The sequence below is a fragment of the Rhinolophus sinicus genome, linkage group LG04 (assembly GCF_036562045.2).
Source record: "Rhinolophus sinicus isolate RSC01 linkage group LG04, ASM3656204v1, whole genome shotgun sequence".
NCBI classification, from domain to species: domain Eukaryota; kingdom Metazoa; phylum Chordata; class Mammalia; order Chiroptera; family Rhinolophidae; genus Rhinolophus; species Rhinolophus sinicus.
This window is the reverse complement of record NC_133754.1, coordinates 179170885-179194756: the sequence shown is the minus strand read 5'-3', so window position 1 is coordinate 179194756 and position 23872 is coordinate 179170885. Positions and strand designations below refer to the sequence as shown.

General features: G+C 40.6%; 1 protein-coding gene across 18 annotated transcripts in view; it reads left to right on the top strand.

The window, feature by feature from the left end:
* DENND1A (DENN domain containing 1A) overlaps nt 1–23872 on the top strand; it is a 467166-nt gene that overhangs the window by 232838 nt on the left and 210456 nt on the right. For 13 of the 18 annotated variants that reach the window (XM_074330989.1, XM_074330982.1, XM_074330983.1 and 10 more), the window contains 2 exons: nt 422–532; nt 21303–21403. In XM_074330989.1, coding sequence (XP_074187090.1) covers nt 422–532; nt 21303–21403 — 212 coding nt within the window. The remainder of the gene's footprint in view (nt 1–421; nt 533–21302; nt 21404–23872) is intronic. The other 5 variants (XM_019728518.2, XM_074330987.1, XM_074330988.1 and 2 more) reach the window with 3 other exon arrangements.

The window sequence follows — 23872 nt, the reverse complement described above, 5'->3', positions numbered from 1 at the left end:
TGGCCTCAGGAGAGCTGGGCTGCAGGGCTGGCTTCATCGCTTACTGGACTTTTTGATCTTGGCATATCTCTCTGAGCCTTGGTTTTCTCGTTTGTGAGGTTGCAGACTTCCGGTCCGCTTACCTTTCAGAACTCACACAAGTAGGAAAAGCAAGGCAGCGCTGGGTATGACCTCAGAGTGTAAACTGGAATCACCACATAGAGGTGTAATTGCTCAGTCGGCTCCATCTCTCAGGTCTCTTCCTACTTTGCATTTCCTGATTCTATACAGGAATGGGATTTGGTCTCCCAGGTAGACACTAGGACAGCAGAAGAGGAGAGCATACGCTCTGATTATTTTCTGTTTCTCATGCTTCTGTGTAGATACTGCTTGTAAGAACCCACAAAATAAGCCGCACCTCTGCCCTTCCTCTTTCTCCTAGAGAAACCTGACGGAGTATTTTGTGGCTGTAGATGTGAACAACATGTTGCACCTGTACGCAAGCATGCTCCACGAGCGCCGGATTCTCATCGTGTGCAGCAAGCTCAGCACTGTGAGTAGGCGCTCTCCACACGGGCGGTGTCAGTGGTTTACTTTCATGGAAAGGTGTATCAGAAAGCGGAAGGACAATTTTAGAAAACGAAGTCAGCCACAGTCCGCTCAGGATACTGACATGCCATTTTCATTAACTCTTTGTGTTCCTTTACAGTACCAGTGCACATTCTATTCATTCTTAGAGTTTCACAGTCACCTGTAAACAGTTTTCCATTTGCTCATGTCGTATGAACACTTTGCAGGCTTCCACAAAAGCTTCCATCGTTGTCATTTTTTACATGTCTGTGTCATATTCCGTTAATACTGAGGTGGCCTTGTGTACCAAGTCTTTCTTGATGGCCATGTAGGTTGTTTGTAGTTTAATCCTTAGTAGGTAACACTGCAGTGAACATCTTTTGGCTGCTCTTGACCATATGATATAATTCATACTCTAAGAAGTGGGGCCGCCAGGTCAAAGGACATGATAAGCACTGTGACTTACGTACGCACTCCCAATCAGGCTGCGCTTGTTTCCAGTGAGATGTTAGCAGCTGTATATGAGTGTACCGCTTTCTCTGCAGCCTTGCCAGAACGTGTGTGTATCTGTGCATATGTGTTTCAACTTTGCTAATAAAATAGGCATAAAATGGAATTGAAGGTTTACTTTATTTTTCGTTTCTTTGATTAGAGGTAACTGACCTCTAACCATAGATTTATTTCCTGTTTCTATTTTGTTAATGGCTTTTCCGATTTATCTTATAGGTGTCCCTTTTTTGTTGTTTTAAGTAAATTGGAATGAGCTTTTTTATATTGCAATAACTTTTGTGATATGTATAATTTAAATATTTTTCACATTCTTTTTACTTTAGTTTTTTAGCTTGCTAAGTATAGGAGTTTATATTTTTCCCAATATTCTACTATGAAAATTCTCAATCAGAGAGAATTGAAATCATTTTATAGTGAGCACCCATATGATTTCATCTAGATTCCGCCATTAGCTGTTTATTATGCTTGGCTTTGGTGCATATTTATTCATTTATCCATTAATTTATAGTATTTTTTGTTGTATTTCAAAGTAAATCACAAGCATCAGTATATGAGTATATCCCCGTCAAATAATTGAGTATGTATATTGTTAACTGAAGTTCAGTATCTATTACAGTATTTTTTTCTTTTGACGTAAAACATACAGAAATTGACTGGGAGTAGAATGCCTAACAGGTACCTCTCTGTTAGAGAGGGTAGAAAGACTTTCTCATAGTGGGAATTTTTTAAATATGTGTTTACCTATGAATACAAGCCACCTAATAATGAAAACTTTCTGAGGCTATCAAGAGTTTTTTTTTTGTGGTTTTCATCATAACTTCATCATTTTATTATTTCTTTGGTATTGTTTGCTTATCAAGAACTCACAATTTTTTGACAGCCTACTAGGCTCCTAGCACATAGTGGATGATAAAAGCATGGCCTGTGGCCTCAAGGGAAAAACAGCACCTAGTAGACCTCTTGCTATGTTTTGAATTTTATTTTACAATAGAAGTGCAGTTCATCATCTCAGGGCCTGAACACCCAGACTGAGTTTCAGAATGACAGCACTGCCCACCAGATTTTTCGTTGTGACTATGAGGCGAAATAGAATAAGAGTCCATTTGAAAAAGTCTAGTGCATCACCAGGTACTGTTGCTTTGGAGCATTACACTTGAGTAGAACAAAAATAGGACATCCTATCAGTACAGTTAAATTCCCTAGAATATAATCAGGATATTTTTGAGCCCTTAATATGTGCCAAGCACTGTGCTAAGCAGTTTGCATCTATTAACTCATTTAATCCTCACTACAACAGTTTGTAGTAGGTCCTGTTATAACTTTTGTCTCACAGATAAAGAAGAATGTACCTTCTGTATGATTTTGTTTAGATAAATGTAGATTTAACAAACAAGTTATTTCTGCTCCTTCCCAACACTAGAATGAAATAAAGGAATAAATCGATAAGCACAAAGAGCAGATGCAGCAGAAATATTTAAAATAGTAAAAAGAATACTAGTATTAATGTTATGTCAACATTTGAAAACTAAGGTGAAATAGAAAAATATAATTTACTAAAATTGAATCAAGAAGAAATAGAAAAATTGAATAGGTCATTTAATTTATAGATGTTAAATCAATACATAAATTTTTTTCCAAAATACTCAGCCCAGATGGTTTTATAGGTATGTTTTATCAAACATCTCAAGAAACAGATAATTTCAATTTAGACAAATTTCTTAACGGTCTAGAGAAAAAGAAGGAATATACTCCAGCTTTTCTTATGACGCTTGTATAACCTTGGCATTCAACCACATAAGGAGACACTGTAAGAAAGAAATTTATCAGCTAATCTCATTCATTAACATAGCTGTAAAAAATCTTAAAATAGTACCAAATGTATAAAAATATATAATTCATAATAACTAACTTGGGTTTATTCCAGAAATATTGGTAATAATAGAAAATCTATTAATATAACTTACCCCATGAATATATTTAAAGGGGAAATTCATGTGTCACCAATAGACAGAAATAAAGCATGACCATGTTCATAAATAGGAAGACTCAGTATGTTGAAGATGGCATTTCACTCCAAAATGATCGTAGGTTGCATACAATTCCATTCAAAATCCTAATAGGATGTTACATTGTACTCGGCAAATGGATTCTAAAATTAATACAGAAAAGGCAAACATAGAGCCAAGACATACTTGAAGGAAAAGAATGGGTTGTAGAAGCTTGCTTTACTAGATATCAAAACTTTTTGTAGAGTTGTAGTAATTAAGACATTAGAAATGGCACAGGTATACACAAATAGACTGTTGGAACAGAACAGAGATTGGATTATAAAAACAGACCACATGTATGTGGGCTCTTTATATATACAACAGAGGTGATACAAAAACTGGGGGAATGGACGTGTTTTTCAATAATTGATTATCCGCGTGGGGAAGGAAAGGAAGACAATTTCCATTTTGTGACATACGCAAAACTAAATTCTAAATTGATTAAGGACTTAAATGTGAAAGGCAAAATTTCAAAACTTTTGGAAGACAAAATAGCATAATCTCTGATCTTGGAGTAGAGAGGGTTATATATACATTATATATAACCCAAAATATACATTATATAAAGGAAAAATTAAAATTTTGAACTTTTGTTCTTTAAAAGATACCATGTAGAGAATGAAAGGACAAGTCTCAACCTGGGGTAAAATATTTGCCATATATAAAACTAACAGAGGATTAACATCTGAACTATGTAAAGAACTACGACAGTTAAAAAGCAGAAGACAAATCTATCATTGGCAAAAAGCATGAATGTGGGGGCTGGCCCATTGGCTCAGGCGGTTAGAGCTCCGTGCTCCTAACTCTGAAGGCTGCCGGTTTGATTCCCACATGGGCCAGTGGGCTCTCAACCACAAGGTTGCCAGTTCAGTTCCTCAAGTCCTGCAAGGGATGGTGGGCTCTGCCCCCTGCAACTAAGATTGAACACGGCACCTTGAGCTGAGCTGCCTCCCGGATGGCTCAGTTGGTTGGAGCGCATCCTCTCAACCACAAGGTTGCTGGTTCAATTCCTGCAAGGGATGGTGGGCTGCGCCCCCTGCAACTAACAAAGGCAACTGGACCTGGAGCTGAGCTGCGCCCTCCACAACTAAGATTGAAAAGACAACAACTTGACTTGGAAAAAAGTCCTGGAAGTACACACTATTCCCCAATAAAGTCCTGTTCCCCTTCCCCAATAAAATCTTTAAAAAAAAAAAAAAAAAAGCATGAATAGGCATTTCACGGAAGAAACTCAAATGGCTAATAAATATATGGAAAGATGCACAACCGCCGTAGCAAACATAGGAAAGCAAATTAAAACTACAGTGATTAAAACAGTAGGTTTGCAAAAATTATATGTCTGATAAAGCCAAGTGTATTATATTGGAGAGATGTATTGCAGAATTTCTTGTACTACTCTTTGTAGAGTATGTGGCATAATACTATTTGCATTCCACCTCTAGGTGGAATTGTGTGTATGTGTACCTGTGTACATACACACACCTACACACACTTCTTGGTCATGTATAGTGGGCTACATGTACAAGCAAGTTCATAGCAGTACTTGTTTTTGTTTTTTAAACCTGGAAAGAGCCCACATGACCATCAACAGAGAGCTGATAACTTGTGGTTTAGTCATACAGTGGAATACTGTATCATTGAAAATGAACTACACTGTTGGGTTTCTAGTACAGAATTCCAAGTAAAAGACACAAGCCATAGAAGAATACACAGGATGATTTTATTCATGTAAAGTTCAAATAAGAAAAACTAAGAGGCCTAATATTTAGGGACACATACAAAAAGGGGAAAAGTAGAAATGATTAACACAAACTTTAGGCAGTAGTTTCTGCAAAGGGAGTGAAAAGAGTATAGTTGGGGACATCAAAAGTTGTTTTCTGTCTTTAGTGAGGTTAGGGATCAGCAAACTTTTCTGTAAAGCAAGTAGGCTCTGTGGGCCACATGGTCTTTGCTGTAAGTACTGGGCTCTGACCTTGTAGGTTGTAATCAGTAAGCTAGTGGGTGTGGCTGTGTTCCAACAAAGCTTTATTTATAAAAATAGAAGTCAGGCCAGACTTGGCCTTCAGGCTGTAGTTTGTCAGCCTCTGAGTTAGGTGATGGGTTTTGGAGTCTTAAGTTTTTTTCCTTTAAAAGTCACTTATGTGGTATACGTAACATTGTATGTACATATATTTCAGACGTTCTGAAAAGTTAAAAAAGAAGATACCAAACCCTTTTATCATGTAATTTTACAAATACAGAGATAGAGATAAAGTATTTCTTGTAGAAAGGTGAAGAATCAAAATTACAGGAGATTTTGCAATGTCTATTTTAGAAACCAAAAGACAGTCAAGCAGTGTCTTGAACTTCTAAGGGAAGTTCAACCTGAACTTCAGATTTCTAACCTGAAATTCTGTACTTACCTAATGGGGGTGCTCAGAGGAGAGGGGCAGGAGCTGGTACCACACCTGTCAACCTCCTGGGTCTCTTCCACTCCGCCTTTTCTGTTGTGGGTGAACTCTGTGTCTTCTCAGGGGCCCAAGCCCTCCGCAGCCCTCCGGACTTCCTTCAGCAGGTATTTGTCATGGCACTGCTGTAGGCACTGGAGAAACAGCAGTGAACAAAACAGGCAAAAATCCCAGTGCTCATTCAGCTACAGTCTAGTAGGGAAGATCTTGAATCAACAAGGCAAGCCAAGTATATAGTATTTACAGTCGTGTTTGCAGCAGCCTTGTGGTAAGTACTGAGTTGTAAAATGAAGCAGAGAAGGGCAGTGGATGGGGAGTGGGGAGGGGGCAGGGATTGCAATTTTAGATACAGGTTCTCAAGAAGGAGTGCCTTATTCAGAAGGGGGACACCTCAGTTTCCTTCCTGACACCTTCAGGAAATTCCTCCAGCATGGAGCTCCTCTTTCCCATGGCATTATGTTTTCTTCTCTACTAGTGCATTCTTAGGAGCTTGCTAACATGGCGTAGTATCGCCCAAACTCAAAAGCACAACAAGACGTCCTTGACCCACATCTCCTCTATGCCATTTCTATTTCCCTTTTTAGAGCAGAATTAGAGAGTTGTTTCTCTTCACTGTCTAATTTCTCTCCCATTCTCTCCTAAGTCTTCTGTGGCTTTAGCAGCCCCTCTCCACTGAAACAGCTTCTGTTTGGGTCACTGGTGACCTTATGTCAAGTAAAATTAAAACGAGTTAATACTTGGAAAGCTCTTAGAACAGTCTGGCATATAATGTATGTATATGTTTATAATAATGACATCTATAACAGGAAGTCAAATATTAATGTTTAAAAAATTAAATCAAGAAATAGTTATTTAGAAATAAGGTGATAAATATGGTGTGTGATTACTGTGAATTAAGGGGAAGGGGTGTCATGAGGTGGACTGCAATCTTTCAGTATAAGCCTTTAGCACCTTTTGTTTTGTTTTTAAGGCTATAAACGTGTATTACTTTGACTAAAAAAAGCTTTTTTTTTTTTGCCAAGTAGTTAATTCGTAACTGGGTACTGAACTTGACTGATTGGTGGTAGAAACCTCTTTATTGGGGGGGGGGGGGTCTTCTTATATCTCACTTGTGATCAACAGCGGTCCTGATGAGTTATGTGGAGTTTTCTCTGGGGATAAAGTAGCTGAGTAGACATCAGTTTTATTGAAGCCTTTGGGCCTCTCCAATTTCAGAATTTAAAAGTTTTCTAGTTGTTGCCTTTTATTTCCTCAATAGTGGCTGTTATCTTTTGGATGAGAAGCAGAATGCAAAGGCTGTATTCGCCTGAGCTTTCTGATGACCCACTCTGGACAAATCGAGATGCGGCCTGTCGTACCTTGACAAACCACGTTTTTCTCAATTTTGTTTGATAAGATGTAGGCTTAACGTTCCTCAGACTCGTTAACCATCTGAGTTAATGAGTTAAACAGAAAATCTGTAGAACACTCTAGAGTGCCTTCTATAAAAATGATGGCATCAATAGAGACAAACCCAGCAATATTTAGTTCAGAGTCAGGTAATATCCATTTCAGCCTTTCTTGGTCAATAGTGTAGTGATAATTCTGTATAAGAAAAATGTAAGTTTTTTGTTTTCTTTGCTCAGTTAATGTATATTGATTGTTTTCCTTTATAAATGATAAATAGGGAAGCCTTAACTAAATCTTGTTCTCTAATGTAAATACTTCAGTGTGATTGCTTCCAGCAACAAAGGCCCCATTTTTCTTCCAGATTTGCATGTCTCGAGTTTAATACATATTGCTTTTTGGTAACTTGGATGGATAGCAGGTAGGTCTAAAATAAGACCTTTGTAGAGATGATTTTGTGTAAATCCAACAGCAGTCCTACAAGGTCGATATGATCCCCATTTTCCAGAATGGCCTATCAGAGAGATGAAGTGACTTGCCCAAGGTCACGTCCTACATGGGAAAGAGGGACATGCAAGTAGGTCATCATGATGCAGTATCAGGGGAAGGGAGGCTTTAGCTTCAGAAAAGGGACAAACCCAGGAATTAGAGATACAAAGGATTCTTAGCCCCTTCACAAGGCTTGCCTTGGGGACCAGGTTATGTTTATTAGGTGCCACCTCTCAAACTATTCTCAGAATCTTTGTGTGGGAGCTGTCACAAGAGCCAGAGGCACGTGGTGAAAAACATCCATGGCACCAAGGGAATTCCAGAATGCTCATAAAGAGCCAAAAAGATAGTCTGGGCCAAATCTGGTAGGTAAAGTTGCTGGTGGAGCTGGGTAATAAACTGGTTTAGGTAAAAAGAAGTCCTGATTGTGTAGTAATTAGAGGAGCTTCTTGTGTAGCTTGCAGATAGACTGCTGAAGAGGTATGTTATAGCATCTACACTCTAAGCGTGTAGAACTCCCCTGGTTAGGTTCATACTCTATGTTTTATATGGGACGCCCCCAGTTCTCCCCCATACGATTGAAAAATTCTTTTAAGTTAACTTTTTTGAACCACCTACTATGTGCCAGGCACATATATATATATATATGTTAATTTGTTTTCATTACTTCTGGCCGCAACCCTTGGAGCTGGTTGGTTTCATCCTCCTTTCACAGATGAGAATATTAGCACTCGGAAAGTTGAAGTGCCTCATCTAAGATGAGCAGCAGAGGGGATTAAAACCCACTTCAGTTGGCTTCAAGCTCATTCCCTTCTCACTACCTCATCCTGCCTCCTTGGTTCCTCTCCATGTGTCATCCGTTCCCCTTGACACTTGACCCCAGATAAATATTCTTGGTATGATTCTGTTGACCCTGGGTCTGAAATCACAGAAGGACGTCAGCCTGGCCATTGCCTTGGAACACTCATCTATACTTTTGATTTCAGATTTAGTCAGCACTTCCTGTGTGCCTGGCACCACTGTTGGCACCAGGGAGAGAGAAGGCCGATATGTGGCTTTCTACCTGACACACGTATTCTATCAGCCAGCGCCCCATTTCCACGAGCACTGTTCAGATTCAGCCCGCTCTGTGTGCGTGGCCAGGCTCCCTGTGCGGTCCCCTGCAGTGAGCGCAGCCTGGGTCGCTCCCTGGGGCCTCTCTTTCCTAACTCACCATGGCTTCAGGGTTCACATACTGCAGACCCTGCCAGCCCCTGGGTACCATGGTCCTAATCACCCCTTCTGTAATTTAGGGCTACTGCAGGTTTTGAAAAACTAAGATTATCTGGTAAATGATGACAAAGGCATATTTACTTTCCAAAGGAACATATATTTGTTTTATTCAGCAGGTGCTTTTTGAAACGCGTACTTAGGATGCACAGTTTAGTGGTAAGACCATTACCTAAACAATTGAGCCTCCACACCTAATTGTTCGTGTGGTACCCATAACTCTGAAAAGAATTATTACTTTTCTGATAGTACCCCATTTAGGAAAGAAAAAAGAAACTCAACTGGTATCTTCTCCCTGTCAGTTTCTTCCTAACTATTAGCCCCAGAGAATGTGGGCTTTGGGCAGGCCCTGGACACTGGTGCCCTAGAGAGTTGTAGGTGGTACTTCTGTCTTGCCACCAACACCCCCAGGTCTGGCCCTTAGTAGACGCTTCAGTGTTGGCATGAAGGATGGGTATCTTCCCAACTTTGCCCAAATCCTGTCCCGCCCACTCCCACCAACAGCTTCCATTGTCTTAGCACCTCCTGGGCTTGCCACCTGAGAAAGGCCAGTTTATGGACTTGGGAATATTTCAGATTTGGCTTCTTTCCTAATGAACTCCACCTGGTCGTGACCATGCCAGCCTGTGTAATGGTTCGGGTTCCTGAATGATGTGTGTAATGCTTTCCTAGCTCTTCTGGACTAGAAATAACTAATCCTATTTGCCTATCTGCAGCCCTTGAAGCAGAGATGAGAGTGGCAGCGTAAGAAGGTTTGAGACACTGGCTCCCAGCCAAGGCCTCCTTGCCTGCACACTCCACTGGCGTGTTCCAGCCGTAGGAACAAACTGCATTATTTTGTTTCAAACTGTGCTCAAGGGAAGCCAAGACCTTGTAACTGGAAACTTACCAAACAGAGAATTCTGAGACTAAATTTAGTGTTCCATTTAAAAAATAAAATAAGTTGAACATTTTGTTTGTTCATCTTTTATATGTTAGAAAAGAGAGAGATTAACCTAGTTCACACCAACAACCTAAGAAGAGTACTCAAAGAAGTGAGAAGAAAACTAATCCTTTTGGTGAAGAGGGAAATCCTTAACAAAATGTAATGAAGTGGCATGAAATACAGACTCTGCAGCCAAACTTCCAAATAGCATTGCCTCTCTAATCTCCATCACATAAAATTTTATTGTGGCTCAGAGAATATTAAAAACTGTTAGAAATAAATGAAAGGAACTTCCATTGGCAGGAAGTGGAAGGAAAGATTGGTATGTTTTATTTATGTGGTTTTTCTCTGGTTTTAAAATGTAAATACAATTAATTGCTTTCAAACTACGTTCTTCATTTAATTGTGGGTGAGTTGATTTACTCTTGTTTGTGTTGAACTATAACTAGAATGAAGAACCTTGACATGTTACATAGAGCGGATAATATAGGAAGGTCTGACAATTAAGTTTGGGAACTTGTTGCAATGATGTTGCTAACCTTTTTTGATACCAGAGGGATTATTCATTAAGAATTTGTACCAATTGGACAGTTAACCAAGTTTACTATTTGGAAGTGCTGAAAAGGCTGCGTGAAAAAGTTAGACCACCTGAACTTTTCACCAATTCATGGCTCTTGCATCATGACAATGCACCAGCTCACACGGCACTGTCTGTGAAGGAGGTTTTAGCCAGGAAACAAATAACTGTATTGGAATACCCTCCCTCCTCACCTGACCTGGCCCCTAATGACTTCTTTCTCTACCCAAAGATAAAGGAAATATTGAGAGGGAGACATTTTGATGACATTGAGGACATCAAGGGTAATATGATGACAGCTCTGATGGCCATTCCAGAAAAGAGTTCCAAAATTGCTTTGAAGGATGGACTAGGTGCTGGAGTCGGTGCATAGCTTCCCTAGGGGGATACTTCAAAGTTAACCGTAGTGATATTCAGCAGGGAGGGTATGTAGCACTTTTTCTAGGATGAGTTCGCGAACTTAATTGTCCGGCCTTGAATAGCGTATAAACAGCTTAATTAGTGATACTTTAAAATTTGCTGTGACTTCTATCAGCCACGGTCTCTCTACTAGTTCCTGCCTTTCTCTCCTGCCTCTTCTCCCATTGCTTCAACAAGCATTGAGCACATTTTGGATGAGACATAGGATTCAGATTGCTAGGGATTCCCAAATGCTAATCCATGGGTTAGTTGTGTTAGAACCACCCAGAGAACTTGTTACAAATTCAGATACGTGGACACCACCTGCAGATACTCTGGCTCAAAAGGTCTAGCACAGAGCCACACAATGTCTATTTTTCAAGGTTGATACACAGCCAGATTCAGAAACAGTGAATAGATGGTTCTCGTAGACAAAAGCAATATTCTTTGATTGCTGTTATTTTGCATGCTTAGACTCATTTTCATTTTGAGACTACATCATGGAGGCTGGTTACGTTTGCTTGGAAGACATGAGTACAGACTAACACTAAAAATTTCTTTGTTCCCATGTTTCCCTTTGGAACAGCTTTGATTTGGTATTGGCTAGTCTAGAACAGGACAGAGCCAAGTAGATTCTATTTAAGCTCTCAGTAATGTTGGATGCTGCTGCAGTCCACCAGTGTAATTTTGGTAACATGTGTATAAATAGAGGAGAGGTGATGTTTCTTTTTAGCCATTGCATTGAGAACATGTCAGAGAATCTTATTATTTTAGTAGAGTATAGTCAGTTTGTGAAATAAATGTATATTCCTTAGATTATAGGACCAGTAGTTTATTTTTTATATGACTCTGATGAATCCGATCTCTACCAAAAACACTAGTGGGTAATGTTCAAGTCACTGACAGCTTAATATACTTGAAGAGCCCTAAATGGCACCCATATTTGCAGACATCTATGTGAATTTCATTAAAGAAATGTGAGCACCTAGTATGTGCTAGGTCAGCAAGAACAAGGGCTCATTTTCTCTGGGTTCTGCAGACTGAAGGTGTGGCCACTTTGGTGAGACAAGGTAGTGTGACGTGAGGTTAGGTTACGCAGTCAGGGTCGGTACAGATCTTAGAAATTCACATTTTTTTCTCTTCTGCTAGTCTGATAGCTATGTAGTCAACCACTGAGATGATTCAGACAGCCCTGCAGGTGGTATCTTTTCCCAAGAAAAAGGACAGCAGGGCTGGAGGAGAGAGCCCCAGACTTCAAGTCAGGATGGTTTTGTTCAATTCCTACCTGTGTACTTAATAGTCTGTGTTATTCCTAGCCGTATGGCCCTGGGCGATTTACTAGCCCTCTCTGAGTCTCTCTGTCCTCTTCTATAAAAATGGGGATAGTATTTTTAAGTATTTTTATTAAAATATAGCTAACATACAATATTATGTTTCAGGTGTACACCATAGTTATTCAACATTTATACACCTAAAGAAGTGATCACCACGTTACATCCAGCAACCATCTGACACCGTACCACACTTTCACAAAATTATTGACTATATTCCCTGTTGTACATTACATCCCCATGACTTGTTTTATACCTGGAAATTTGAAACTCTTATTCCTCGTCACCTTTTTCTCCTTTAAAAAATTTTTCAATTACAGTTGACATTCAATATTCACGTTTATTTCAGGAGTACAGCATGGTGGTTAGACATTTATGTAATTTAAGAAGTGGTCTCCCTGTCTAATCTAGTACCCACCTGGCACTGTACGTAATCATTACCATATTATTAACTATATTCTCTATGTTTTACCGCCCCATGACTATTTTGTAACTACCAATTTGTACTTCTTAATCCCTTCACCTTTTTCACCCTGCCCCCTAACCTCCCTCCCATCTATCACCCTGATAAAACTAGTATCCATCTGACACCATACATAGTTATTACAATATTATTGACTATATTCCTTGTGCTATGCCCCACAGCCCCATGACTACTGTGTAACAACCAATCTGTACTTCTTATTCCTTCCCCTTTTTTCACCCACCTCCCGGCCCCCCTCCCATCTGGCAACCATTAAAATGTTCTCTATCCATGTTTGTTTCTGTTTTGTTTGTTTTGTTCTTTAGATTCCATATAGAATCGAAATCATGTTGCATCTGTCTTTCTGAGTCTGACATACTCCACTCAGCACAGTGCCCTCCAGGTCCATCCAGGCCGCTGCAGATGGCGAGAGCCCATTCAAAATGGGGGTAGCATCATACTGACGTCAGCGTTGTTGAAAGGGTTCCATGGTCGTATCGTAGATGTGACGGCATCTAGCCCAGCCCTGGGCACAGACTAATCATTCAGTAAATATTAACTCTGAATCTCACCTTTGTGGGGCAGTAAACCCTGATTTGACTTTCAGAAGCAAAGAGGACAATAGAGAACAGAGACCCTGGAAGAGCTCTGAAGATTTAATTAGTGTAATTGGTGATGGTGGATGGCGAATGACTCCAGGCAACCGAGAATAGCCATGGCAACTCGAATGAGGCTTTCCACATCCACCCACTTCTCATTAGTCACACAGTCATTGACTCAAGTTGTCATTTCTTGTTCGGGTCTCCAAGTCATCACTGCAGAGCGCTAGAATGGCCTTAAGAAGCTGCCGTGTTCACTTGACCCGCGTTACCACCTGACCAGCCTCCCAGGGAGGACGAACAGCTTCTCGTTTCATCCTTCCAGGCTCTGCTCTGATGCCTCTCTTTCTCTGGGAAGAAAGCCTGAGTCTTGCCCCAGGCAGAATTAATGATTCCTTCTTTCTATGCGAACACACTTGAACCTCTATTATGACACCTCTTTCATAAGGCTTTGGTGTTGAAGTTGATTGTTTGCATTTTGATCTTTCTCTGTCTATTTTAAATTGCTTGAGGGCCTGGCACGTACACACAGTGGATACTCAGTAATCGTCAGATTACTACAGGTCAGAGCGCAGAGGCAGCGCCCTGGGAGCTAAGGGCAGACTCTGGAGCTAGACTCCGTTGGTTAACATCTTCACTCTGCCACCAGCTCTATGACCTTACCCACCATCCTTAACATCTGGGAACCTTAGTTTCCGCATCCATGAGATGGGGACAATACCATACCTACCTTCCAGGACTGTTGTGAAGATTGAGTGAGTTAACTGACACACATAGAACAGTGCTTGGCAGGTAAAAAACGCTGACTTATGTATGTGGTAATGGGAGAGGCCGTTTTATAGCTTTAATCTTTCTGGGTTTACTATTGCTTTCTAAGGTTCGATTAGCCCAACAAAACTCTACAGGGGAGAATCCCCCCCACACACATATGCCTTCAAATCTAGTAACTCCTACCACCTGACGTTTCCTTAGTTTCTTCTCTGGGCAGATAGATGCCTGACAGATAGCTACTGAGGATCCCACGTAAGGTTCTGCTTTCTTTTACAAAATCGAATTCATTAAAGAAATAGTGTAAATTAGCTACACATAAATTATGATCTTAGAAATATTTTTCAAAGAAGTACAAATGTCCACTTCTGTTAGACTTGAGGTGGCAAGTAGATTTCTTGTTGAGTGCCAGCTTGAGTCCCCTGACGATGCTTGCATGTTCCGACGGGTCCTCAGCCCGCGCCCTGACTCCAAGATCGGTTAGTGTTGTCTGTGCAGAATGCATGAGGGGAAGAACCTGGCTGTCCTGTATTTAAATGAATTTTTTTTTAATCAATCCCAGTGTAACTTTGCCTTGTTCTTTGGCATGTTAATGAAAAGCCTGCACTTCCGTCACTCAGGGTGCTCCGGCCTTATTCACGCTGTAGTTTGCCGTACCATAGCTTCTGCCTCTGCTTTGGTAGCCAAAGCTCTTCCCTGGCAGTTTTAGTTGCTTTGATGTTTGGAAGTGTCAAATCTTGGAATGAAAGCGTGTTGCTCTGGTTAATAAGTTACTGTAATTACTCTAGCTAGTAGTAGGTAGCTTAAAAAAAAAAAAAGAGGGTAGAGGGGTAAAGTGATCGAGTAGGCAGGTGATTGCCTGACAATGCTTCCTCTTGACTGGATGGGGTTTCTTTTGGAAAAGATGATGACATTGCTGTCAATGGAAGGCACTCGACTTGACCCAATGTTGGTCGACTTTTTCCCTTGTGGTTCTTTCCCTTCTCTTTCCACAGAGGATAGTGGAGAAACAAGAGGTAGAATGAGTTCCAACTAAAAGAGAAACTACTTGAATAAAGACTGCCCTCTCCCACCGTCCCCCGCAGAAAGAAAATAAAGAAGCATAACGTTTCTACTTGTAGGAAAACCAGGACATTCTTTGCTCTTTTCCTTTCCATTCACATGTCTGGCCTCTGTCCGGACCAGCTGAAGGTCTTTGATTTCTGAGGCTTTCTAAGTTGCCATTCTGTGAAAGCATTTTTGATAGTTTCTTAAAAGCCAACTTTCCCCTCACTCAATGTAGTAAACAGAATTTGAACATAGTTGAACCATTTATAATGAAAGGCTTTCTCATATTCTCAGAAAGGTTGAGTAGGATAACTTTGAGAGTCCCTACAGATTTTACGGAAAACTCATTGCTGATCATATAGTGTGTTTTACAGCTGAGAATAAGTAAAAATCAAAACCAAATAAAAAACCCACAACACTGTTTGAATTGTGGCACCATTTATTTCCTGATAACTATGAAGATGGTTTATAATTAAGTAAAAGAATCTAGTTCTCAAATTGAAAAAGCCAACAACTTTTAGAAGACATTTTCTAAAAATGTGCTATATGATTCTTGGTTGACATGTGTGGATTTAAAAATGACCCATCTTTAGGAATCTGACCCATCAGATAGTAATCTGATATTCTTTCTATACTCTTTGCTTTATCAATTTCCTGCTGTTTGGGTTCAGAGGGGAAAGCCCAGTGTCTCTAACTCGGTGATGAAGCAGGTGCCAGATATTTTCTGAGTTCTGGGATGTGAAGAATGACTGTGACCATCTGATTTTTTCCTCTGTCAGCTGTTAGAATTTGGGATCTTAATGCCTTTTAAAATTTACAGCTTCTAGTTGTGATCTATTAAGCAATTGCAATTTGTTAAGTGTCTGGTAATCTTGCCTACCATTCCTCAAGATGTTAGACTGGAGGCATTCTAACATTCCCCAAACATTTACTCAGCACCTGCTCTATGTCAAGCTGAGGAAGAGATAAGGAGAGGAATCAGTGTGGGCTCTGTCCTGGAGGAGCTCACATCTTTAGTCTCAAGCCCCTGGTCTCCTAAGATCATGCACCCCTGAGGTCTCAGGGTGTTCGGGGCCAAGCACAGAGGGAGGCCGTGCCCTCCACAGTCAGGTGGTGAAGATGGGTGGCTGAAAGTTGGTGGTTCCTAGATAGCACATGCATTCCAGGTGGGCCCGATTGCTGCAGAGATGAGAGAGAAAGACCAGCTTTGAGACAGACCCTGCTTTACATCTGCTTAGGCAGCATACACAGCTGAGGGTGAGCTGGGACAGAGGACGGACATTCTTCACGTCGAAGGATGGCAATTCCTCTAGGTCACAAGTTGTCAAAGCTGGAAGGGGGGCTCAGGGATCATGCAGTCCAGCCACTTGTTTTCTATATTGGGGAACCTGAGACCCAGGACGGGAAGTGGCTTTCTTAGATCAGAAAGGGAATTAGTAGGAACTTCATGCAAGGTTGTGAAAGGGAACATGACAGAAACCCAGACTTTCAAATAGGAGTGCCAAGTTGGGATGTAAACCTTTCCGTTTGACAATCAATACTTCACTGTCTAGAATTTCCTGTGGATTAAAGACACTGCAGCACCTTAGTTAAATGCAACTAATCCCCAGGAAATTGTCAGACCCGCGTTTGTTTCTTTTCTGTTCACTGGTATGTTGCTCAAGATATCTATTCACCTAATAGCAAGGCAAGTGCTTGTCTACGTAGTTTGGCCTTGCTGACAGGGATGTGTCTCCTCCGGCCAGTGCATGGGCGTAGGGCAGGCCCACAAAACATTTCTGCTTCATTTAGGCATTATGGAAACACGGTGGCCAGTCTGACAGACCTGGGTGTGAGTCCCTGCTCTGTCACTAGCTATGTGGCCTTGGACGAGGTAGTTCACCTCTGAGACCTTCTTTATCTGTGAAATGTGATGAGTATGTGTGTGTGTATGTATGTAAACACACACATACCCCTATAAAATAATATTTCACAAGATTCTGAACCCCCAACATGGTACCTGGCACATACACTGCTGGGATTCTTTTTTTTTCCTTTTTTTTTTTTTTTTTAAGGGGCTATTCTTACTTTTAATCCATGTTAAATTACAGAGCTCTACATACTTAGGAATCAGCGGAAGCATTGGGACCTAAGATTGTGACAATCTGGGCGTTATCTCTGAGAAATACCTTAAACTGAAAAAAATAATAATGTGTCTGTGATTTTTATGATTTTTTTTTAACTCTGTCATTGATCACTCCTCATCCATTTCCTCCCCTACCCCCCGCCTTCTCCCTTTCTCTCCCTTTGCCTCAGAGAAAACTAATGAAGCCATACAAAAAGCTCCAAGATAGAAGTGACCTTGTGCACCTTTAATTGAGGACAGAATTTGCTAAAAGTGCGTCCAAAAACCCACCAGTGGTTTACTTTGCAATCTGTGTCCTGACTAGTCTGGCTGTTGGCTGTATAATTTGTCTAGTTTTGTCTGGAGTCTTAGACTATTCAGCTGCTTCAGGGCAAAATCTTTTGGGGTGTCATTAAATGGGATTGATAATTGGCTTCTGATGAATATTCATTGTGACTAATGACTTTGGGCAAATTTTACACATACTATCTTTCTATTCTCCCACCAAGTGAGATTTTGATAGGATCATTTTCCTCAACTTGCACTTCAATTAAATATTCACAATACCCCCTTTGTTGACTACAACCCAAACTGTATACTTTCATTACTTTTAAATTTTGTGTTCTGTAAGAATTGAGCTTAGGCCTTTAGGAAATTTTTAAAAATGGTGTTGGTATTAGAGTTATTTTTAAAATAAGTGGCTAATGATAATTTATAGGACATAATGTTATTTCTGATTAAGCACAGATAAATTGTAACACTTTGCTTGTGGTCAACTTAGCCACTATTCCTATGTAACAATGCATGTTGTTTGTTCCATTTAGTATTTGATAAAAAAAAAACCAAATAATTTCCGTTTTTGTTTGTTTGTTTTCCTAATCCCATGGGTAAATGCATTTTACTCCAATTTCAGAGCCTTGGCCATTAGAAAACCCCCAATGAAAATGATGATCAAACGCCTTAGATGTTTGATTTTTATGAGGGCACAAAATATTAAAATCTTAGCATTAAACTTGGTAGATTTTTTTTTAACTTTAATTTATTTTAAGTGTGTTTTTCCAGGACCCATCAGCTCCAAGTCAGATAGTTGTTTCAATCTTGTTGTGGAGGGCGCAGCCACACTGGCCCATGCGGGGATCGAACCAGCAACCCTGGTGTTACGAGCATCACATTCTAACCAACTGAGCTAACCGGCCACCCCCCTAGATTTTTTATTTTATTTTATTTTATTGAGGTTAAGGAGACATGAAAAGAACATTGTCTGAAGATAAGATCTCTGCCACTTTATCACTTGAAATAGGATTTGGACTCCAACCAATTTAAGCTAAAAAGAGGCAGGTAATCAAGTTCTGTCTCAACCAGGAATATTCCATTGATTGACTTTTTCAAAGAGAATTACAAATGAATTCATGTGATGATGATACCTTACATTTGTATGGCATCTTACCGAGTTTAAAGTGCTTTTATTTATTTGATGTGTTGTAGAATTACAGAGTAGGCATGTTATTGAACAAATGGATGAATGAATCCATTGAGAGTTTCCAAAAAGTGGCATATTTGTGTGTCTAAGCTTCCTGTTATTGTTTTGGAATTTGAGTCACATACCTGACTCTGTGAGACTCATGAAAATATTGTTAAAAGCCATGCCCCTAACTATCTTTATACTGTGAGTATATTCTAAGTAGAATTTGGTTTGACATATTCAAGAAACACTTCATTAGCTAGCACTTGTGTACCAGGGGTGCCAAAAAAATGTGTACAATTGGACATTTTGATCAACGTTGCTCAAGCAGTTGTTCGCCGTAATCAGAAGTGTCTGGACACTGATGGTAACCACTTTGAACACCTCTTGTAATTGCAGAAGCCAAACGTGACTTGTATTCATCTTTTGTTATCGGTATATATTGAATATTATAATTTTAATAGTTTTTTCCTTTCTTATAATGTGTATACAATTTTTGGGGGGCACCCTCTGTATATGTGCTATCACGAAGACCAAGGAGAGGAAGAAAGATAGGTCTTTCTGTCCTTTACAGCGAGAGGCCAAACATGTAGGCAGTTACAGCCCCATTAATAATGGGGGGTAGGGGGAGTGCCCAGGAGAGCCATGCGAGGAGGGTAGCATTTGCTCAGAGATCGGAGGGAGGAGGAGTTTGCTAGGGGCACAAGTCAAGGCTAATTTTGGGGGTGGGTGGAAAGGGAGAAAGGAAGACCCCTCAGTCTGCAAATGATTTATTCCAAGGATAAACTGGGAGGGGGCGGTCGACACTGCAGCTGGAGATGCTGCCCTCCAGGTAGACTGGGAACTGGTGGGGCCAGGCCTGTTCCAGACGTGCCCCCAAAGGCTTCCGAGTAGGATGTCTCATGACTGGACCTGCACAGTAGTAAGAGTACTTTGGCAGCTAGTTAAAGGGTGGGCAGAAAGAGCTGGGGCCCAAGGCCAGTGTCACCCTCCAGCCTGACTTCAGGGTGGAGGTGGAGGACAGTTGGCTCATTCAACACCAGCAAAGATTTTTGTCTCTTCTAACCCTGAAGAGGTTAGTCATGTATAATGTGACAGGCAGCCTCCTTCATGTGCATACCTACCAAAATGCATTGAAAGGGATGGGTTAAACCCACTAGCCTTGGTAGAATCGCTGGGAACAGCTCTGGAAAGCTTGCTGGATCAGCTCCTGTTCATGACATGTACCTGATTTAAAGAACAGGGTCTGGAGGGAAAGGAGGCGGGGGGAGGAGCAGCCCTGGATTTAATACACAGCTCTCACAACTGTGAAACATCAGCAGAGTATCCAATTTAAAGCTGTTCATGTTACACTAACCTCTGGGATTCTTTTAACTGGGCCTTGGCACGTCACTCTTTCGCCACGTAAATGTCCTTCTGTCAGCAAAGGCCAGTTAACAGCTTCCAAAAGAAGCAAAGTCCTCATGGGAGCAGGCTTCCCAGAAACTGAAGAAACAAGGCAGAAGGAAACATGTGTTGTTGGCTTTTGTCACTTCATAGCCCTATCTCCAAAGATGTTGCTTGTTCCCTTCTATCACTATATTGAATTTTGTAGCAATTTTATTCCGTTACATCTCTGTTTCCTAAAATTTTAATTATATCAAGTACTGATTAGATGATATGTCTAGCTCTGAAGAAAATAAAAGGAATATGAAGTCGGGGCATGTCAAAAGAATAGGGAGAGGAAGGATTAGTCAGTAAACAGTGCTGAAGCAATTGATTAACTATGTGGAAAAAATAAATTCTCACCTCAGTCCTTAAACCTAAATTAATTCCAGATGGATTAAAGAGTTAAATGCTAGAGAAAAATTTGGAGGATTTTCTTAGTATAAAAGCAGTGGAAACCATCATGAAGGAAAAGATTTTGTCTGTGTAATTGTTTAAACATTCTCTTCAAAGAAACCTAAAAAATTCAAAGAAACCTTAAAAATTCAAAGAAAATTAAATAAGGATAAAGTATTTTCCAAAACATTGCAAAGGATTAGTGTCCTTTGCATATCTAGTATTTCCTTGTAAATCAATTTAAAATACTAATACTCATTAGAAAAAGTGGCCTAAGAATAGGAATGGACCATTTACCTAAGAAATAATAGTTAAGAAACATGTGACACAGATGTTTCAGTCATGATCAGAGGAATAAAAATAAAATCAAGATAGATATAATTTTAAAGCTACTACGTGGACTACAATTCTTAGTGTTGGTGAGGTTTAAGGGGAACATTCTAGAACGTGGCTGGGGAAGTGTAAAAGAGCCTCCATTCTTCATCTGTTTATTATATTAATGCATTTATTATGTTTACATTATTTATTAAGTGCCTTAAAATATTTATAACCTTTGTCTCTGATTTCTACATCTAGGAGCCAGACATAAAAATTATTGACCTGATCTCATTGTATAACTTCATGGTAGAAGAGTGGTTAATATAGCTTGGGAAATTCATTGAGTGTCATTAAAAGATATGTTTTCTAGGAATATTTAAAGATGTGGGAAAATGCCAGCAAATATTGTTAACTTAAAAAAGAGAGAGAGAACAAATGAACACTGTAGTTATAGTAATCCTAATTTTATTAGAAAAGGAAATATAAGTGCATATGTATGTAATACCCCAAAATGTTAAATTATTTTCAGATGGTGAAGACTTTTTTTTCCTTTATCCATTTTTCTATTTTCTAAAATTTCTACTGTCACTGTGCATTAGCTTCATAATCAGGAAATAAAATAGATTTGTTTTTGAAAGCAAGCTCTGATTAAATTTGAATTACGGTGATTGAGTTAACTTATTTTAAATATGTTGGAAGTATGTGTTCAATTTTATTGCTAAGCTCAAATATGACAGTGTGTCCTCACTTTGAGGTTTAGCTCTGAGTTTCTGATGTGCTTCTCTTGCAGTTGACCGCCTGCATCCATGGGTCTGCTGCCATGCTGTACCCCATGTTTTGGCAGCACGTGTACATCCCTGTCTTGCCCCCACATCTGTTGGACTACTGCTGGTAAGGCCGCTGCTTACCCTGCCCTCCGCTTTGCCTGCTGCAGGACTGACAAGCAGTGTTAGGTCTGTAACTTGTAATGCAGTTGGTGATTCTAAATTAAAAATACTAACCAAAATGACATGAATGGTAGACCACATTTTAGACTGCATGGCCCCATTTTTTCCATATACTTTTCATATGTGTCATGGCATTCTTAAGAGTTCGAGTAGGTAATACTTTCCCCATTTCTCAGTTTGGGGAAACCAAAGCACCAACCAAGTAGTTGAGTGATTTTTTTTTCTTTTTTTTTCTCTAAGACAAATTGGAAACTGGTGACAAGAACAGTTGAGGTCCCCAAGGTCTTCCCATTTCAGCCATGCCCTCAGGCATGTTCTGTAAGACTTGGCTCTCAACTGTGGTTTGGGAGCGCAAGCCTGACTTCAAAACCCTCTGCAGGTTTTTGATGGGCATTTCACTGTTCAGTGAACTGTGTTTTAGTGGAAGGAAGGAAAGCAGGCAGGCAGGCTCTAGAGTTAGCTCTACCGCCGTGGACAAGTCAGTCGGCTTAAGGTTTTGTTTCCTCCTCTGCGACATGAAGTTGTTCTATACGTAATTAAACAAAGATGAAATGGTGTAGCGGATGAAAGGACCCCGTGTAGAACAGCTGGCGCATGGTAGGTGCTCAGTAAATGTTTCTGCAGAAGCACTGTCATCACTGTCCGTCTTCAGTACATTTCCAAAAAGAGTGTCTGCATGACTGCTTTGGATCCGTTTTCCTTCTGAATAATTTCTTTCTCCAGTGTAACATTTAAAGACATTGTCTCCAGACAGCTCAAGTCAGCAAAAGTTGATCAGGGAACACTACACATATGCCTGCCAGGAACAGAGAGCTTCAGGAGCAGGGGACCCTCGTGAGGGCTTACAGTTCTGTCACGTAGGAGCAGGTGATTCAGAACATTTACCATCGGTTCAAGGGGACTGAGCCCCAGGCTCTGATAATTTGTGCTGGGTTCTGCAGCCTGTTTTGCAGTGCCGCCCCTGAAAAGCATCATGAGGCAGCCCAGTTGTCCTGGGAGCCTAAAGGTTCCCACAGTACTTCTGATTTGAAGTGTTGGGTTCACCCTCATCCCGAGAAGCCGCAGGTACAACCAAGCTCTGGGTGGTCAGGTAAAAAAATCGGCGCCCCTCCCTAGGGAATAGCACTCAGTGAATGGCTCATTTCTCGACTACGCATCTTTCTTTTTACCCGTGCCTTTCTCCCACTTCTCATGAGATTGCAGGGCTGTTCTACTGCTTCCACTTGCTGCTCCTTTTGAGCTTCTGAACCTGCTATCTGGATTTTTTCCACTGCCTTGTCTCTCAAAGGAAAGGCCCATGTTTGCTATCTAGTAGTGTTTGTTGTTGTTTGAATGAAAGATTGGGGGAGTTGGGCAGAAGCAGACACGGAGAAAAAGAAGGAGGCCAGGGGAGTGAAGGGGAGAAGAAAGAATAAACCACATACCCAAGAAAGGTGGAGTGGAGATAGTGAGAGGAATAGACAGAAAAGAAAGAAAGGGGGCATGTGTCCCCTAAGACTCAGGGTCCCCGACACAGAGAGACACATAACCCCCACACACACCTCCCCCAAACATGTGGTCTGTGGGGACACCTTAGGCTTCTCCCTAGAAGAGACTTGCCTGTGTGTCTGGATGCCGTGCTCCAGGTAGGAATAGCCAGGGGCTCCTGTGTGCAGGGACTGGTGGAGCTGCCAGGGTCCCTGCAGCCCCTCTGCCTCCCACATAGTGCAGCTTTAGCTTTCTATTATTTGGAAAGTTTTGCTTTCTAAATTGTTAGCTGGTTTAAAACCAGCAGCTTACAGTCCCAGAACTGTGCATAGAGAAGTAAGTAACTCCATCAGTAACATCAGTGATCACAGTAGCCGCCATTGTTGGCCGTCTCCTGTGCCCCAGGCACGGGGCGTCTCCTTTACAGCTGTGATCTCATTGAATTCTTCTAGCAACCCTGTAAGGCAGATATTATTAGCTCAATTTCACAGACTGGTAAACCAAGGCCCCCAAGAAGGTTAGTAATTTGCCCGAATATAGATATTGTGTACTGTATGATTTCATTTTAATAGAAACAAACACACACAGGGGCAGAAAACCTAGAAGGAAATATACCAAAATGTTAAGAGTGATTTTGTGATGGGCAGGAGGGTATGGAATTCTGCATGATTTTTATTTTATTTGCCATATTTTCAGATATTTCTACAATGAAAAAAATATGGTTTTTATAATTGAAAAGTTTTACTTAAAAAAAAAAAATCAGTGTTTATCTAGCCAGTTGTTCTTTTCAGCTGCCATCTCAGGTCCCAGCCCTCCTTTCTTGTTTGCTTAGAGGATTTATTAGCTGTTTTACTCTTTCCTGTGGATGCTGATCCTAGCACTCTTTTCCACTTCCTGTCTAACTCGAGCACTGTCGAGAACTGTGTCACCAGCCTGAGCCAGACCA